General features: G+C 43.3%; 2 protein-coding genes and 2 non-coding genes across 13 annotated transcripts in view; 3 read left to right on the plus strand and 1 right to left on the minus strand.

Annotated features, from left to right (window-relative positions):
* On the plus strand, positions 1 to 13473 carry Tsr1 (TSR1 ribosome maturation factor). 2 transcript variants are annotated; one of them, XM_040749140.1, is made up of 15 exons: positions 4 to 974; positions 1128 to 1231; positions 2041 to 2260; positions 2350 to 2484; positions 3214 to 3638; positions 4857 to 5016; positions 5582 to 5739; positions 7510 to 7703; positions 8616 to 8778; positions 8987 to 9097; positions 9703 to 9835; positions 11242 to 11358; positions 11860 to 12000; positions 12097 to 12171; positions 12268 to 13473. In XM_040749140.1, the coding sequence occupies exons 1-15, from the start codon at positions 878 to 880 to the stop codon at positions 12441 to 12443; spliced, it is 2409 nt and encodes an 802-aa protein (XP_040605074.1). In that variant the 5' UTR covers positions 4 to 877; the 3' UTR covers positions 12444 to 13473. The 2 variants fall into 2 exon arrangements, with proteins under 2 accessions (XP_040605073.1, XP_040605074.1); XM_040749139.1 differs by having other exon boundaries at positions 1 to 974; positions 12097 to 13473.
* Srr (serine racemase) overlaps positions 7727 to 18659 on the minus strand; it is a 22561-nt gene continuing 11628 nt past the window's right edge. For 7 of the 9 annotated variants that reach the window (XM_021225662.2, XM_013111609.3, XM_013111607.3 and 4 more), the window contains 7 exons: positions 17972 to 18143; positions 16115 to 16241; positions 15835 to 15938; positions 13880 to 13999; positions 13717 to 13791; positions 13148 to 13357; positions 7727 to 12894 (listed from right to left, as the gene is read on the minus strand). In XM_021225662.2, the coding sequence (XP_021081321.1) occupies positions 12679 to 12894; positions 13148 to 13357; positions 13717 to 13791; positions 13880 to 13999; positions 15835 to 15938; positions 16115 to 16241; positions 17972 to 18139 (1020 nt within the window). In that variant the 5' untranslated portion in view covers positions 18140 to 18143 and the 3' untranslated portion in view covers positions 7727 to 12678. Of the gene's footprint in view, positions 13358 to 13716; positions 13792 to 13879; positions 14000 to 15834; positions 15939 to 16114; positions 16242 to 17971; positions 18144 to 18659 lie in introns of all 9 variants that reach the window. The other 2 variants (XM_013111610.3, XM_040749142.1) reach the window with 2 other exon arrangements.
* Positions 9181 to 9271, plus strand: LOC121141675. Its single transcript, XR_005878639.1, has one exon. It is a non-coding gene; the product is annotated as a small nucleolar RNA SNORD91 family (small nucleolar RNA).
* On the plus strand, positions 9912 to 10002 carry LOC121141674. Its single transcript, XR_005878638.1, has one exon. It is a non-coding gene; the product is annotated as a small nucleolar RNA SNORD91 family (small nucleolar RNA).

Genomic DNA, 18659 nt, shown 5'->3' on the forward strand with positions numbered 1-18659 from the left:
GGACCCGCATTGTGAGCGCTGGGAAGCCAGCTCTTCGCCAGGCGCTGCGGAGCAGGCGGACTTGTGGAAATGTGCTTGTTGTCCGGGCCGGCCTCAACCTCCGTGACTGCTCCCGACTTCTGGTCCCTCGAAGAGCCGCTAGGAGGCCGGGGTGTCGCCCTCGGTCCCTGGGGTTCGATTCTGGTCCTATCATTCCTCCGAATCCCGTGGCCTGTCAGTCGCTCTTAGTTGCAAAGCTTGTGGGAGAAAAGCGAGAACCCAGCCGCGCGCTATGGAGAGAGAGCCGGATCCTGAGCCTAAGAGGAAGCCCGCACCCTCGGGGTCTTCGCGTTTCGTGTGGCTCATCCTGCAGATTTGTGGGAAGAGGGGGCACGAGTAGGGGTAACAGACAGGCTGGAACGGAGCCCGTGAGGGTGAGACGATTCCCTTTAAAGTGATTCGCGTTGGAAATTAGAGTAATAGGGGAAAGAAAAGGTTACTCAGTTATAACACTTTATCCCCTTATAAAAAAATCAATTGGACCGGGGACACCCGCATTCAAAATCTACGTGACAGGAGGACTTCGATTCTTTCTCCCCACGTGATGCAACTTTAGCGTGCAAAAATTGGAGACGGTCGTAAGGTATGTGCCCTGTATGAAGAACCGAAGCCAGGCGCCTACGTGCAGCTTCTTTCAGCACTCAACACTGGACTGCAGCGTGGGGAAAAGTTGTCACGACGTACTTAAGGGGACTCAGGTGCCCCGCGCTCACACGCTGGCGCAGAAAACCTCGCGAGAAGTCGCGGGAGTACGTCCAAGACTGAGGTTTGCCCCCGATGCCGGAAGCGCGCAGATCCTCCCGGAAGTAGTGCTTGCTCGGTACACGTGGGCCGCAGAATGGCGGCTCACCGCTCGGGCCCGCTGAAGCCGCACAATAAAGCTCATAAAGGCGGGCGACACCACGGTGGTGGGTCCGCACAACAGGGCGGCAAAGGTGAGTAGACAGGAGGAAGGAGGGCTGCTTAGCCGGTAGCCGCGACTAGACTTGGGACCCTTGCCAAAGGCTCTTTTCAAGGAGCCACGAGAGGTTCCTGTTCGTTAATCTAATGGTGCGGAGCCGAACAGCCACTTCTGCTCTGCCTTCCAGGCCGCGTAGCACCGAAGGTCCTGTGCAAGAAGCTGAAGAAGCAGCTCAGCCGGGTCGACCAGAGGCATCGCGCCAGTCAGCTCCGGAGGCAGAAAAGGGAGGCGGTGAGAAGAGTGGGGGTTTGGAAACGGTGCGGCTTCTGAATGGTTTTGGATGGGTAAAAATTCCTCAGACTAGAAAATGTGACCCGGACATGGGCAGAAAATGGAGAGTAAACCCAGGGTACCCACGTGCCATGTTCCTTTTAGTCCGAGGCCCTGCCAACAGTCCTCGTGGCTTTTAAGAAGACAATGTTTGATCCTTGGGTATCATTTATCTGGCCTTGTGTTCTTTCGCAGGGTATTCTGATTATTATGCTTTCTTTTTAAGAGACAGGGTTTCACTTGACTGTCCTGGAACTCTGTTAGACCAGGCTGGCCTTGAACTCAAAGAGATCCTCCTGCTTCTACTTCCTGAGTTCTGGGATTAAAGGTGTGCGCCACAACTGGCCGTCTGTGTTTTCTTTGTTAACAAAGGGGTCTCACCGTGTAGCCCTTGCTGGCCTAGAACTCTGGCCTCCAACTCAGAGAGATGTACCAGCCATTGCCTGAGTGCTCAGTTTAAAAGCCACCACACCCGGCTATTCTGATCTTTTCTAGTGTTTTATGTTAAAGTTCCCTTGCTACTGTTTTTTTTTCTTTTCAAGACAGGGTTTCTCTGTATTGCTATGGAGGTTTTCCTGGAACTCGATCAGTAGACCAGGCTGGCTTCGAACTCACAGAGATCCACCTGTCTCTGCCTCCCAAGCTCTTGCTACTTTTACAAACCAATAAGGGTGTTTGGAGTTGTGCTTTGGTGTGGCAGCATCTGTGTTTTTGAAGATGTAATAGTGAAGCAGATGATTGAGGTTCTCTCTGAACCTTTGTGTTGCTAGGTTCTGGCAGAGAAGAGGCAGCTGGGCAGCAAGGATGGACCTCCCCATCAGGTGCTCGTGGTGCCTCTGCACGGTAGGATTTCCCTGCCAGAGGCATTTAGACTGCTTCAGAATGAAGACTTGGGGACAGTGTACTTGAACCAGCGTGGAAGCACCCAGAGTTTTATGCTTCTTTGCCCTGGCTTGAAACATCGGTGGTTTTTCACATATGCAAGACCAGGTTAGAGTATCTGATATTTTTTTTGTCGTTATGTTTAAGTATTTCTTGATTATAATGTGCTAACTACTTACTGTGTCTGCCGTTTTCAGGGGATCTGCACACTGTATTAGACATGGCTAAAGTTGCTGATACCATCCTTTTCCTCTTGGATCCACTAGAAGGCTGGGACGACACTGGGGATCACTGTCTATCTTGCCTCTTTGCTCAGGGCCTTCCCACCTATAGTAAGTGTGTTGGAATATTGGAAATCAGCAAAGAAAGTTAATTAGCATTTCTTGGTACAACTCTGTTCTTCCAGGTACAGTGTTTAACATTTGATTTAGGAGTACTACCAATGGGTTATGTTCTGATGATGTGGGATACACGTGTCCAAATTAAAAATTTTTTAAATTACTTTGAAATTTGTTTATTTTTAACCTGATAGTGGGTGGTTGGGGGTAAGAAAAAATTAGTTTATTACTTTTTTTTTTTTTTTTTTGGTTTTACGAGACAGGGTTTCTCTGTATTGTTTTGGAGGCTGTTGGTCCAGCCTGGCCTCAAACGCACAGAGATCCGCCTGCCTCTGCCTCCTGAGTGCTGGGATTAACGGCGTGCGCCACCACCGCCCGGCTGTTTTGTATTTTCTGAGACAGGGTTTCCCTGTGTAACAGCTCTAGCTGTCCTGGAACTCATTTTGTAGACCAGGGTGGCCTAACCCACAGAGATCGGTCTGCTCCTGCCTCCCTAGTAATGGTATTAAAGGCGTGCACCTGCACTGCCAGGCTTAAAGAGAAGTTTTATCTGGGCGGCCCTTTGCCCAGGGAAAGACTAGGAAGATGAATTTCATTGTGACATTTCTTTACTGTTAGCTCCGTAGTTGAGTTTCCTAGTGATCCCTGGGTTGTTGTGATCTGGAAATGAATTTTCTAGTAGTGAAACAGTAAGGGACTAAACTCTTTCCTTCTCTCCTTCAGCACTAGCTGTCCAGGGGCTTTCTAGCCTCCCACCAAAGAAACAAATAGATGCCAGAAAGAAGCTAAGTAAAGCAGTGGAGAAACGCTTTCCCGAGGACAAACTTCTGTTGCTGGACACCCAACAGGAGGCAGGAATGCTGCTTAGACAGTTGGCTAACCAGAAGCAACGGCATCTTGCTTTTCGAGATCGGAGAGCTTACTTGTTTGCCCATGTTGCTGACTTCGTGCCTAGTGAGGAGAGTAACTTAGTGGGCACCTTGAAAATCTCAGGCTATGTTCGTGGGAGGACTCTGAATGTAAATAGTTTGCTGCATATTGTTGGACATGGTGATTTTCAAATGAATCAGATAGATGCACCCGTGGACCCTTTCCCTTTAAATCCTAGAGTCATTAAATGCCAGAAGAAACAAAGCACGGCAATGGAGGTAAGATTAATAAGGTTTTCATTTATGGGAATCGAATCCAGGCCTCAGCAAGCACTATACTACTTGGCTATAATCATCACCCAAGATTGTTGGTTTTAACTGGGATTAAAACCACTGCCTGGCTAGAGAAGATAGTTTGCACACTTATTAGGCAAGTGCTAGTTTGAAAGTAAGGCAATAGACAGAAATATGTTGAGCAATTGTATTTATCTAGTACTTTCTACATATTCTTCGAGGATGAATCTGCCTTTGTGGCAGATGTGCCCTATTCTCAGAATTTATTGGAATTATAAATCAAATTAACAAACACTTGTGAATTTAAAGATTACAGTAGCATATAGTTAAGACCTGGTTAAAGTACACTAGCAAGCTACACAGAGTCAGCCAAGTGTTCTGAAGAATGAGTGACTTACAGTTCCACAGAGGTGAAAGAATGTCGTGGGGACTATGTGAATCTAGTTATAGTGAAGTAGAGGATTTCTTTAAACTTTTTTTTTTTTTTTTTGGTTTTTTCGAGACAGGGTTTCTCTGTGGCTTTGGAGGCTGTCCTGGAACTCACTTTGTAGACCAGGCTGGCCTCGAACTCACAGAGATCCGCCTGCCTCTGCCTCCCGAGTGCTGGGATTAAAGGCGTGCGCCACCAACGCCCGGCCTTCTTTAAACTTTTATCGAAGACTTGGACCTCACTATGTAGCAGTGACTGTCCTGGGACTTACTGTATAGACCAGGCTGGCCTTAAATGTTTCTGAGATCAGCCTGCCTCTGCCAATTGAGTGTTCAGATAAAAGGTATGCACTACTATGCAGGGTTTATTTGAATTTTTGAAGAGAGCAGTTTGATTGAAAGGGAGTATAAGCCAGGTGGTGGCGGCACATGCCTTTATTCACAACACTTGGGAGGCAGAGGCAGGTGAATCTCTTAAGTTCAAGGCCAGCCTGGTCTACAGAGTGGGTTTTAGGAGAGCCAAGGCTGCACAAAGACACCCTGTCATGAAAAATAAACAAAAAGGGGAGGGGTATAATAAGGTGGAAGAGGTCAGGTTTTCTTAGAAACAATCTCAGGAGTTAAGCAGGTAAGCAAAGTTGAAATGCTAGGAGATGCCCATTTGCAAATTTTGGTGTGTTTAGATTTTCTGTTTAATATGTGGATCTTTCAGATTACTGTTATATTTACCACCAGACTTACTGTCTCACAGGCCATTACCTGTTTTGGTTTTAGATTTGTGCAACAGATGCTGTAGCTGACATGGAAGAAGACCTTAGGGTTCTGATGAAGGCAGACCCTGACCAACAGGAGTCCTTACAAGCAGAGGTTGTTCCAGATCCGATGGAAGGGGAGCAAACCTGGCCCACCGAGGAGGAACTGGATGAGGCAAATGGTTAGTGGTGTAGCAAACTTGCTAATTGCTCTTGCTCACTGCTTGCTTATAGGGCTGGATGAGGAAGTGATTGAAGACCAAATACTACATGATTTTACTAAGAAAACTCTGGGCACAGCTCTGCTTCCTCTCTCAAAATCACTCTAGGCTTGTCTTTTTAAAAAATAAGTGATAGTAAATTCACTACCGGTTTTTTTGTTTTTTTGTTTTTTTTTTGTTTTGTTTTTCGAGACAGGGTTTCTCTGTGGCTTTGGAGGCTGTCCTGGAACTTGCTTGGTAGTCCAGGCTGGTCTCGAACTCACAGAGATCCACCTGCCTCTGCCTCCCGAGTGCTGGGATTAAAGGCGTGTGCCACCAACGCCCGGCTGGGGTTTATTTTATTTTATTTTTTTAAGCTATGTATTTGTTGCTAATTGTGAGGCAACTGAATTAAATTAGGAAGTAGTCTATTCTCATGTAACTGTTATTTTCACATGTTAGTAGTGTCTTTGTAAGTGAGAATACAGAAGGGAAGTATAATTAGTATATAACTAATATAAACTAGTAAATTGTTTGGGTTTTACAGACGTATTGAAGCAGCGTTCTAGAGTGGTAAAGAAGGTTCCTAAAGGCACATCCAATTACCAAGCTGAGTGGATTTTGGATGAAGGAGATGAAAGTGGTGATGAAGGCGATGAGTATGATGATATCCAACATGAAGGTTTTATGGAGGAGGAGTCTCAGGTAAGAAAATTGGCCATTGGGACACCTGTGTATACAGCTCCAAAAACATGGCTTAATTACAGAAAGGAGATTTTCATGACTTTTGTTAGAATTTATTTTGAGGCTGGGGAAATGGCCCGTTGGGTAAAGTACTTGTCACATAAGTATTAGGACTTGAATTTGAACTACCAAGACCCATATGAAGCCAGATGTGGTAGTGCAAGTCTCAGAACAGTATGGCCAAGTTAACACAACAAAAGGTCCTGACTCCAGGTGGAAGGTGAGGACGGACAACCAAAGTCCTCTGACCTCCACATTGCATGTTCATATGTCACACACTCATGTACATTTTTCTATTTATATTGGTTACAGATGGGTGTCTAGGAAAATTGATCTTTGTTTAATTGCTTTTGGGGTAGAGATGGGTAGGTTTCTGCTGAAATGTCCACAATTTTTTTTCAGATGGTCTTATGTAGCCCACAACTGACCTTGAACTCAACCGAGCTAGGATCATGGGCATGTGAAACCATGCCTGATGGCTATTTTTTGTTGGTTTTGTCTTTTTTGTTTTTGTTTTTTGAGACAGGGCTTCTTTTGTAGCTTTGGAGGCTATCCTGGAACGAGCTCTTGTAGACAGAGATCCCCCTGCCTCTGTCTCCCGAGTGCTGGGATCAGAGGCGTGCAACACCACCACCTGGCTCCTTTTTTTTTTTTTTTTTTTGACAAGGTCTCATGTATCCCATGTTTTAGCCCTGAATTCAGTATGTAGCCGAGAATGATTTTGAACTCCTTAGTCTCCTGCCTCTGACTCTACCTTCTCAGTGCCTGGATTATAGAGATATCTGGTATTCTGTGTCTTATTTTTTTGATGTGCTAGTAATCAATTCCTAGGGCTTCACAAATGTCAGGCAAGTTATCAGATGAACCATACCCCCAAGGATCCCACACACACACACACATATGTTTTTAGGGTATGTGTCTTGGGGGAATGGTGTTAAGAGACAGTTTCACTATTTTGTTCTGTTCTAGAACTCAGTGTGTAGACCAGGCTGGCCTTGAACTAACAGAGATCCACCTTCCTCTGCTTCCCAAGTGATGTAATTAAAGTCCTGTATTATTACTACACCTTGAGAATTTGGGGGGGCAGGGATCAGGAACAAGCTTGCTGGAGTCGTTTCTTTTGCACTATTTGGGTTCTTTTATAGAAACAGCTAGAAATCAAGTGCCTTTAGTCATTGAGCCACCTTGTTGGTGCCATGGTTTTCCTTTTTTGGGGGGGGTATAGTCTTATGCATCTCAGGCTTGTCTAGAACTCTTAGCTGAGGGTGACCTTGAACCGGTGTTGATGTTATAGGCATGTAAAATCTGGCCAGCTTTAGACAGTGCTGGGGTTCCAACCAAAAGCTTGTGTGTGCTAGGAAGGCACTCTACCAATGGAGCTACATCCTCTTCCCTTTCTGGGTTTGTTACTTTTTGTTGTTGGTTTTTTTTTTTTTTGTTTTGTTTTGTTTTGTTTTTGGAGACAGGGTTTCTCTGTCATGGCTATCTTGGAACTTGCTCTGCAAGACTAGGCTGGTCTTGAACTCACAGAGATCTGCCTGCCTCTACCTCCCAAGTTTCTGTGATTAAAGACATGTGCCACCACCTCCTGGCTATGTTTTTTCAAGACATTTTTACTCTGTCACCCAAGCTGCCATCACACTCATAGTGAATCTCCTTCCTCAGCTTCCTAATCCTAGGATTAAAGTGTGTTCCATAATGCATATTTGTAATTCTCCGTTCATTTTACAGGATGAGAGTGGTGAGGAGGAGGAAGAGGAATGTGAAACTATGACTCTAGGGGAGTCTGTGCATGATGATCTCTATGATGAGAAAATAGACGAAGAGGCTGAGGAGAGAATGTTGGAGAAATACAAACAAGAAAGACTGGAAGAGATGTTTCCAGATGAAATGGATACCCCACGTGATGTGGCTGCTAGAATCCGGTTAGTCAGCAAGTGAAGACAAGTTTTATTTGAAAATTTTCATGATTTATTATTTGAGTAGGATTCAAATGGGAAAAACACATTGTCCTTGAGGGGCTAACATGCTACATAAGAAGCAACAACATACTTGTTCTGAGTGAAGTAGACATACCTAGGTTCATTACCTAGTGAAACAGACATACCTAGGTTAATTAGCAAATATTCCTTGCAGGAGTAAGTGCTCAGAAGAATGGATTTGGGAATTAAGAGTTTTTAAATGATGCTGCTCAAAAAAGTAAAAGTAAGAAAATGTAGGCGATTTTTCTGGAAGTAAGCCTGACTAAAAAGCCAGTATCAATGTTGGGTACTAGAAGTAAGGCAGGTTAAGAGTCACATTCCATAACAGGCACTATAAATACTTTGTACCCTATGAAAAGTCTGAGTTGATTTTGAAATACTTGTTAGAAGCTGTTGTAGGACATGGTTTTGCTAAAGCTATTAGTTTGTTTGAAAGATAGGGTCTCATGCGGATCAGGCTATTCAGGATCTTCCTACCTCCACCTCCCAAGTGTTGGGATTATCGGTGTGTATTTCCATACCCATTTGTAGCTCATTAGGGTATTTTGATGCCTAGTGAGTAGTTTTTGTTTCTTGAGACAGTTTTGCTTTGTAGCTAAGGCAGACATGAAACACATGACCCTACCCCAACCCTCCCAGTGCTGGTACAACAGGTATGTATATTAGAGCCAGAATTAAAAGACTTGTTAGGTTTGTTGTGCTGTGGTGGGGGTTGAAGCCAGGTGTGTGTACTAGAGGTGAGCATCCCTAGATAAGAGTACTTTTAAAAAGTGAGAGCCTTGACCATTTTAGAAGTGAGGTGAGTTTTATGTAGCACCATCTAACCTCTTACTTACTTTAAAATCTGTGCTTTAGATTTCAGAAATATAGAGGCCTCAAGAGCTTCAGGACATCTCCTTGGGACCCTAAGGAAAACCTTCCTCGAGATTATGCTCGGATCTACCAGTTTCAGAATTTTATTAATACTAGAAAAAGAATCTTTAAAGAGATTGAGGAAAAAGAAGCTGAGGGAGCCGAGGTACCGGCCATCTTGTCCATCTTGTAATTTGTTTTTGACACAATGCTACTTGTTTGGGAACGAAGGGATTTCAGATAATTAACTGAGAAGGTTGAATCTGGGTGGTTGACACACCCATGAATGAGGAGGCTTGGCATGTATTTGGAGAAAAGTTTCGTCACTATTGGGACATTAAGGTAACCCTAGTGATTGTCTTGTGCTTTGGCAGGTTGGCTGGTATGTCACACTTCATGTATCTGATGTCCCTGTCTCAGTGGTTGAATATTTCAGGCAAGGAGCGCCCTTGATTGCATTTTCTTTACTACCTTATGAACAGAAGGTAAATCAGTGTTTTGTGGGGAATGGAGAGTTACAAATATTTTTCCAAGAGGTACAACATTTTGTTCTCTGGTGGAGTCAGAATAGAGAAGTCAATGATGGTTACACCCACAATGTCTGAACCTATCTGAAGCATCTCAGTGATGCAGTCTATGGCTCTGAGACTTCCCTACTTGTTTATTTATTTTCCTGATCAGAAGGGTAGTAGTCTTAAAAGTAAACGTTTGTGCCAGTGTAGAGATCTGTTTTCTAGGTGACAGTCGTCATGCACACTGGGAGTGGGGCAGCTGGTATAAAGGTTGTGGAGGCGTGGAGGAGTGTGGTTGGGAGGACATATGGTTATCGGGTAACGTAAAGGTCATTCGCTATGGCTTACCTCTTGCAATGTTAACATGTATGGCAGTAAGCTAGCTTAGACATGTGCGTGGAAGCACTGATAAGGCCTGTATGTACCTGCAAGGTGGTGGGTAAAAAGGACTATTTATAATGACATCATGTCATGAACTAGCATGCTTAATTCTTAGAGTGAAACTGATATTTGGTTTGCCTTTCAGGTTAGGTTGTTATATGCCTAGACTATGAAGCTCTTTCTTATTTGGTCCTCAGATGTCTGTATTGAATATGGTGGTGAGTCGGAACCCTGGCAACACAGAACCTGTGAAGGCCAAAGAAGAACTGATCTTCCACTGTGGATTCAGGCGCTTCCGAGCCTCACCCTTATTCTCTCAGCACACAGCAGGTTAGCATGGAAGCTGTTGGGGTCTTGTAACCTGTTGTCTTTAGTCTCTGGGGTGAAGATCTTTTCAGTACTCTGACTTAGGAGCCAATGATGTTTTTATTCAATGTCTGAACCTGTCTGAAGCATCCCAGTGATGCGAACTGTGTTGTGCTGAGGCTTCTGTGCTACGAGTATTGTTCCAGAGTAGGCTTCAAACCAGGGTTGGTAACTTTAGGAGTAGGAATATGTGTTGCCCACTCATTTGGGACTATTGAACAATACCATAGCTCACTTCCCTTTCAGTGACAGGAGACAGAGATGGTGACAGCATTACTGGTGCTGTGGATAAATTTTCCATCTGTCATGTCATTTTGTAAACAAAGTTTTACTGAAACATGGAGTGTCTTGTATTTGTTTTTTGACAGGGTTAGGAGGGTCTAACTGCATTGTCTTGTTTTCTTTATTGAGATTTCTCAAGACAAGGTTTAATATGTAGCCAAAGCTGGCCTTCCTTGACCTTCAGAATGGTGGGAATACAGGGAGGTTTTCTGATCTACATGATGGAAGGGAATAGCTGTTCTCTGACTTGTATTCCAGTGCTGTAGCACATATGCCTTCACCACCAAAATAAATAAGATATATTAAAATGCCTTAATTTAAGAAAGTAATAACTACATTACAGATGAATAGAGCTTTTCTGCTTACTGTCCTGCTCAAAAGAGCTCAAGACTGAGTAAAAGTATTGGTTGTGGTAAGATCAGTCACCTGGGAGGACTTGCAATGCCAATAGTAGCATTAATTCTGTCTCAATGAGCCGGGCGTTGGTGGCGCACGCCTTTAATCCCAGCACTCGGGAGGCAGAGGCAGTCGGATCTCTGTAAGTTCGAGACCAGCCTGGACTACCAAGGGAGTTCCAGGACAGCCTCCAAAGCCACAGAGAAACCCTGTCTCGAAAAACCAAAAAAAAAAAAAAATTCTGTCTCAATGGTGGGACTAAGTTTTATCTTTTAATTGTATTGATGGGCAGGTGTCTGAGAGTTAGTAATGTAGGGAAATACAAGATGAAGCTGGATAAGATATCCTTGCCCTTGAGAGGTGGAGGAAGGTACATAGCAAGTTCAAGGAAAGCTTGCAGAAGATGAGACCTGTCAAAATGAAACAGATGGGAGCCTGCAGAGGACCTGGGTTCAATTCCCAGTATCTACACTGGTCAGCTTAGAGGCACCTCCACACATGCACACCCACATCATATATACCCATACCCAGACACCTACACATAAATAAAAACATGGATCGTAATCACTAATTTTAAAAGGCGGGGGGCTGTGTGGCAGCAACATAGCTTTTGACAGCTCTTGGATTGCTTATTGGTTTCTCAAAAGGGTTTTCTCTTTTTTTCTATTTATTTTGAACCGTTGCTATGGAAGCTGATAAACATAAATTTCAGAGATTCCTGACTGCTGATGCGGCTTTAGTGGTGACAGTGTTTGCGCCAATCACTTTTCCTCCTGCATCTGTGCTACTTTTCAAGCAGAGAAGTAATGGTATGTTGAATTCTAAATGGTACATGATTGAAATTACTAGGACCATCTGTACTTAAACCTGGGGTCTAACTGTATTAAGATATACTGGTAGGGCGCTGGAGAGGTGGCTCAGGGGTTAAGAGCACAGACTGCTCTTCCAGAGGTCCTGAGTTCAATTCCCAGCAACCACATGGTGGCTCACAACCATCCATAGTGAGATCTGGTGCCACCTTCTGGCGTGCAGACATAAAAATGGAGGCTGAATGTTCTATTCATAATAGATAAATCTTAAAAAAAAAGTTTACTGGTAGGCTTTCAAAAATACCAGTTCAACCTCATTGAGGGTGAAAGTAAGCCCAGGGTGATAAACTAGTTCTTTCCTATGTCACACTTCAGTGGAGGCTACTTAGAGTACTATATTTAAGGATAGGTTTGGGGGAACTGGCTCAATAGAAATATGCATAGATCAGAGTAGTAGCTGAAGGATTGGTCCTGTAGTTCACAGCTGCTCTCCTTTCCTAGGAATGCACAGCCTCATTGCTACAGGCCATCTGTTGTCAGTGGATCCAGACAGGATGGTCATCAAGAGAGTTGTTCTGAGTGGTCATCCTTTCAAAATTTTTACTAAGATGGCAGTAGTACGTTACATGTTTTTCAACAGAGGTAGGCATGAATGAAGGAATGTTTCCCTGTGGTGGGAAGATGGGCTTGACACCGTGGGTAAACGTTTAATTTTGTGTCCGTGTATTCCATTCTAAGAGGATGTGATGTGGTTTAAGCCTGTGGAACTGAGAACCAAGTGGGGCCGCAGGGGACACATCAAAGAGCCTCTAGGTAAGAGTCTGGGATTCCCCAGTGTTACAAAGGAACTATTGGACTGTAAAGTTCACTACATGTCTTACTGTGACCAACTTTCTGTTTTCCTTCTAGGTACTCATGGCCATATGAAATGCAGTTTTGATGGGAAGCTAAAATCTCAGGATACAGTATTAATGAATCTCTATAAGCGAGTTTTCCCCAAATGGACTTATGATCCATATGTACCAGAACCAGAACCGTGGGTGAAAAGTGAGATCTCAACAGTGTCTGAAGTGGACATGGAATAATGGATTCATGGGCTCTGTCTACTGCAGGACTCCAGTGGGAGGGAGTGTGGTAGTGACGAGGCAGTTCGTGCTTTCCATTTCAGCTGTCCATGCCTGTACTGAGTGTGGGGGTTTACACTACTACTTGGTCTCCAAACTATAACTTACTGGAATGCTCTTTTCCATTAGTATTTTGAAAACAATTTTAAAAGGAAAGATGGAAAACATTTTCATCTAGAGACATCTTTTCATGAATTTAAACAGAAATAGTTTGGTAAGGAGCTGGCCTTTCATCCTGCTTCACCCAGTTTAGGGAGGTTAAGTCTACATTCCCACCACTGAGTATAATACAGATGTTCTTTACTTCTGGACAGACTGTTTGGAAATGCTGAGACAGCACTGCAGCCAATCCAACACCAGCAGTAGGCTCAATGAGCAGTTTCATTCTCTCCCACACCAGCTGGGTTGCATACTGTTGGTATAGAAAGGAGTAAGAATTAATGAAACAGAACTGGAGTGTTCTATTTAACCTACTGTTAAATTCTGAACATCAAATGAAATAGATGTTTGGGTTTGTTAGGATAAGTATGTGCTTGGTAATAAAAGTATGCATATACAACTCAGCCTATCTCTGCTATTGTCAGAGTTCCCATGTGTCATAGGGCCACCTGGCTAAGTTCATCACCTGTTCATACTAAGACTGTTTTTCCTCATCCCAGTCTTACCTTGATTTCATCCTCTGTGACGGTGAAGACATCATCCACAAGGTCCCTTATGATAGGCCAGGTATTTAAGCCAATGCTTGATCTGACACCGTCTGCTATGGTTTCTGGAGGATGAAGATTTGGAGTCAGTTCTCCTTTCATTTTAGACTGGTAGCAGTCATCTGCATTCAGGGGTTCAGCAGCATATACCTTCACACTGGGTTTCAGGGCCTGGGAAGAGAAACAGACAGCATAGTGGCACAATGGGTAACACAGAAGGGTCTTTCCTTTGATACTGAAATGGAAATATGACTGAAAGCACTTTAATAAACGTATCTGATAAATGACTGAATCGTCTAAATTATGACTGGTCCTAGTAATTTGGGGAGAGTATTTTAGTGAGGTGGACTTGGGAAGGACTGAGGACACCACTGCTTTATCAATGTGACATAGATGAAAAGGAAGTGAGGCAGAGGAGGCCATGAAAAGAATGGTCATTTGAGGAGAACGGTGAGCAACTAACTACCACAATGCAGTGTCATACAGGTCCTGTATTCCTAATCTAGGAAGCCCTTTAACTGCTTTGTTACCTTAATTGTAATGGCTATTCCAGCAACCATTCCTCCTCCCCCTACTGGTACCACGAATGCATCCACCAAGGGAACCTTTAGTAAAAATATGAACAGGTCCATTAAACTTACATATGCAGCAAAACCACTTTGCTAGTAGCTAAACAGGATGATGGCATTTTACCTGATTCAGTACTTCCAAGGCAATTGTCCCTTGTCCAGCTATCACCGCAGGCTCCTGGTTGGGATGGACCAAGATGCCTTCTGTTTCTTGCAAAATTCTTTGTGTGACCTTTTCTCTGGACTAAAAGGTAGCATTAATGTAGTTTACTTGACATAACAGTGAGTCCCCAAAAGTACCATATATCACTTAACACTTTAACATTTCTTTCATGGTACTTTCGAGCACTAATGAGAAAAAATTAAGATATTTCATTGGGTGGTTGAGGGGTTTCTAATTCTATGATACAAACAAGCTATGGATCTTTTAAAAGCTGAAGTTGTTAATGTGAAAAGTGTACAAGATCAAAGGATTTGGGCTTTTGTGAACTGTTAAGGGAGAGGATAATATAGTAGGTTAGGCAGAAGGATGGAATGGATAGATCGTCATAAGAACTCCAGTGGCTGGAGACAGCAAGTGGCTGCTTAGTAGGTAAAAGGTACCAGCACCAAATCAAAAACTTCTACTCTGAGGTGGAAAACTAAGGATCTGAGGTGACAAGCAGTCTAAATGAACAAGCTGGTTGCTACTGAAAGCATATTGTTGGGGCTTGGGAGGAAATAGAGACAAATTAGGCTACTAAATCTTTGTGAGAACAGATGCTGGATGGAATCAGGGTGATAATGGTAGAGGCCTTTTAAAAGAATTGGTATCACATCTATTCAGTTTTGCATGTGTGTAGAGGTCAGAGGATAACTAGGAGTCAGTTCTTGCCTAACACTGTTTGGGTCCTAGAAATGAAACTTGGATTATCAAGTTTGGCTGCAGGTGTCTTTACTTGGAGACTTTACTGATAGCCTTCTCCACAGTCTGTGTGTGTGTGCTTAATTTGAGAGACAAATTATCTGGATGTGGTGTTTACAACTTATCAAACTAGAAAGATAAATGTTTCTATTTGCTGAGGTGAGGAAGACTGGAATGGGGAGTAAGGAGTAAGACCAGCAATCTGGTGTCACTGACGCCAGGGAGGAAAGTTGGGTCGTTGGAGCATAGGTGAAACTTTAAAAAAAAATTTAATTTCTGGCTGGGCAGTGGTGGTACACACGTTTAATCCAACCCAGCACTTGGAAGCAGAGGCAGGTGGATCTCTGTTTGAGGTCAGCTTGGTCTACATAGAGTTCTAGAACAGGCTCCAAAGCTACACAGATAAACTGTGTCAAGAACCTTTCCCTCAAAATTTTTAAATCCAATTTCTGGGACTGGAGGGTTGGCTCCATGTTTAGGAGCATTAACTGTTCTTCAGAGGACTGATTTCAGTTCCCAGCACCTACAGAGCAGTTCACAACTGTTCTTACCTCTAGATCCAACACCCTCACAGACATACATGCAGGCAAAACACTACTGCATATAAAAAGAAAATTTTAATTTCTGACAGGGCATAGTGCACATGACTTTAATAACAGTACACTGGAGGCAGAGGCAGGTGAATCTTTCTCAGTTCAAGACTATCCTGGTATATACAGTGAGTTCCAGGACAGCACTATTTAGATAGATCTTGTCTAAAAATCAGTATCTCTCCCTCTCTCTCATTTTGAGACAGGATATCTTGTAGCTCAGGTTCTCAGGCTAGTCTATCAGTTTTTGTCCAAAGATGACCTTGAACTCCTGGTCTTCCTGCCTGTATTTCCCAAGTGCTGAGATTATAGGCATATATCAACCATACCCAGGTGTTAAACTTTTTGAGAAAAAGCCTTACTCTAGCTCAGGCTGGTCTGGAAGTTGCCATTTTGTCTCCTACTCCTGAATGTTAGAATACGCATGTGCTACCATGCCTGGCTTTAGTCCCATTAAGCTGAAACTAATGACATGAAGTAAGGATAGATGGGGAAAATGCTGGTCATGCTAAGGCAAAGAGGAAGCCTCCAGGAAGAGAGGCAGATAGTCTGCTAAGTGAAGTTAGCAAGTGTTGCTGTCCTTACCTCGTCACTTTGCTCACTATATACTATAGAGGCTCCATAGGCTTGTATTGCCAGTTTCTTGCAGTTGGGAGCGGTTTGAGGCACCACAATATAAGCAGGAATCCCTGGGAGGGGAAGAACATGTTTAGATCTTCCAGGATAGAAACTTAGATCATTTTGCTTATGAGCAAACAGACTCCTTTGGAAACTTACTTTTCACAGCTGTCATCCCTCTTACTGAAATTAGGGCATTTTCCCACTCCTCTCTGATATTACTCTGTACCCTGAGAAAATGAAATACCTTCCAGTTTGGCAGCATAGGTGAGAGCCTGGCCATGGTTTCCACTGCTGTGAGTAACAACGGCTTTGGGCTTCCCTTCCAAAGTGTCAGAGATTAAGCCTCTGATGGCATTAAGAGCACCACGAATCTGGAAGATACAGTGAATTATAAATGGTGCATCATTTAACAATGGGGACATGTTCAAAGAAATTAATTCACTTGTTTCATTGTACAAACTATAGAATATTTATACAAACATAGCCTGCTATGCACCCAAGCTGTGATAGAGCCTACTGCTTCCAAGCAATAAACTGAAGCATGTTAAAAATACTGAGCATGCTGGGCAGTGGTGACACATGCCTTTAATCCCAGCACTCGGGAGGCAGAGGCAGGCGGATCTCTGTGAGTTCGAGGCCGGGCTGGACCGACAGCCTCTAAAACAATACAGAGAAACCCTGTCTCGTAAAACCCAAAAAAAAAAAAAAAAAAAAAAAAAAAAAAGACATTTTCTCCCCTTTTAATTTTTAGATTTATGTATATGATGAGTGAGCCTGTTTGACTCTCTGGAATTGGGGTTATAAATAGCTGTGAACCACTGTGTGGGCACTTGAAACCCAGGTTCTCTGCAAGAACAAGTGCTCTTCACTGCAGGGCCATCTCTCTGGCCTCTATCCCTATTCCTGTTTGAGTCTTGCCTCAGCTGGGCAAAGAGTCCAGAGCAGCTTTGAACTCATGGCATCCTCTTGCCTCAGTCTCCCATTTCTGGATTACAGGGATGAGCTGCCACACCTACCTCTAAAAAACATTTAGTGTTTTGCAGGACAGACGATAGATCTGGGGAGATCTAAAGACATTGCTATACAGTACGGTAAACTAAACATGGTATACTTAAACTACACCAAGTATTTTTCACAATAGTAAAATTTGCTTATTGTAACTGCTTTTCTTTGTAAATTAAAAAAAAATTAGCTGGGTGGTGGTGGCACACACATTTCATCCCAGCACTTAGGAGGCAGAGGCAGGTGAATCTCTTGAGTCTGAGGCCAGCCTGGTCTGCAGAGTGAGTTCTAAGACAGTCAGGGATACAATGAAACCCTGTCTCAAAGTCTAAAACAAAACAAAACAAAACAAAACAAAAAAAAAAAAAAAAAAAAAAAAAAAACCAGGGTCTTATGTAATCCAGGCTGGCACTGAATTTGCTAATTTGGTATGTAGCCAAAGACAACCTTATTCCTGATTCTTCTGTTTTTGTTTTTGTTTTAATTTTTTTGAGAAAGGGTTTCTCTGTGTAGCTTTGGAACCTATCCTGGCACTGGTTCTGTAGACCAGGCTGGCCTCGAACTTACAAAGATCCATCCGTCTGCCTCTGCTTCCTGAGTGCTGGCACCAACGCCCCGCCTCATTCTTCTGTTTAAAATGCAAAAACATTGTACAGCTGTACAAAAATATAGCCAGGTGTGATGGCACACACCTTTAACTTATTTAGACAATATCCATGGGACCATAATTATAAGGGATTTTAGATTGTGTGAAAGTGACATATCAATGTTATAAACCTGTTACCCATGACTTGAAAATTGTGCAAACTTTTGTTTCCAATTGCAAAAAGACATTTGTTTACTTCCAGCCACCCCACTAATGGACAGGAGAATAAAACAGATTTGGGGCTGGGTGGTGGTGGCAGCAGCAGTGCATGTCTTATATTCCAGCACTTGTGAGACAGAGCAGGCAGATCTCTGAGAGTTTGAGGCCAGCATGGTCTACAGAGCTAGTTCCAGGACAGCTAGGTCTATACAGTGAGACCCTGTCAAAAAACAAAACAAATAAAATCCCCAACAAACTGATTTGGAAAACATGATAAACAAAATGGAATTTTACCTTAAAAGATCCAGTTTTCTGGAAGAGTTCACATTTGAAGAAAAGACTGCGCCCTGCTATTTGATTCAAAATGGAGCTTGTTAGCACTGGCGTGAGATGGACAGAATCTCGGATGTTGACATGAGCTTTTTCAACATCAGCAAAGGAGATGCAGTACTGAGCACACATGGTTCTGAAACCAGGAACAAGACACGGGGTCAAAGCAGAGTCCAAACAATGCTTATTTGAAACACTGAAACAGGAGAAGAGCCGGGGGCCTGCAGTGCTATGTGGAACTCTTCCCATTACTAGCATGTTGGGTTTTCTGTACAGAGAGGAACTTCTTTGAAGCTGAAGTAAGTATTCTTGTGACTATTGAAATGGAAGTTATCAGGCTCCACTCACACCTCTTGGCACTGCTTCTGGTATGTGCCTTTTCATCATTGTATAGCCAGGCTGGCCTTGAATTTACAGAGTTCTACCTGCCTCTGCCTCCTAAGTACTGGAATTAGAGGTTTGTGCCACTACAACTGCTGTCTTGTTTTGAGAGTTTCAAGTGTCACTATGTTCTCCAGGCTGGTATAAAAACCCAAGGGATCCTCCTGATTGCTGGAACTACTCATGTGTGCCATTGGTCCTGGCTTATAATTTTATTTTAAAAACTAACAAATATTGGAAGTGGCAAGATGGCTCAGCAGCTTAAGGCATT

Source organism: Mesocricetus auratus, unplaced genomic scaffold, assembly GCF_017639785.1.
Source record: "Mesocricetus auratus isolate SY011 unplaced genomic scaffold, BCM_Maur_2.0 Super-Scaffold_100007, whole genome shotgun sequence".
Lineage (NCBI taxonomy): Eukaryota > Metazoa > Chordata > Mammalia > Rodentia > Cricetidae > Mesocricetus > Mesocricetus auratus.

Coding starts and splice junctions, on each gene's coding strand:
- Tsr1 (XM_040749139.1), top strand. CDS start 878: ATGGCGGCTCACCGCTCGGGCCCGCTGAAGCCGCACAATAAAGCTCAT. Junction 2,261..2,349: donor TTTCACATATGCAAGACCAG/GTTAGAGTATCT, acceptor TGCCGTTTTCAG/GGGATCTGCACACTGTATTA. Junction 5,740..7,509: donor TTATGGAGGAGGAGTCTCAG/GTAAGAAAATTG, acceptor TTCATTTTACAG/GATGAGAGTGGTGAGGAGGA.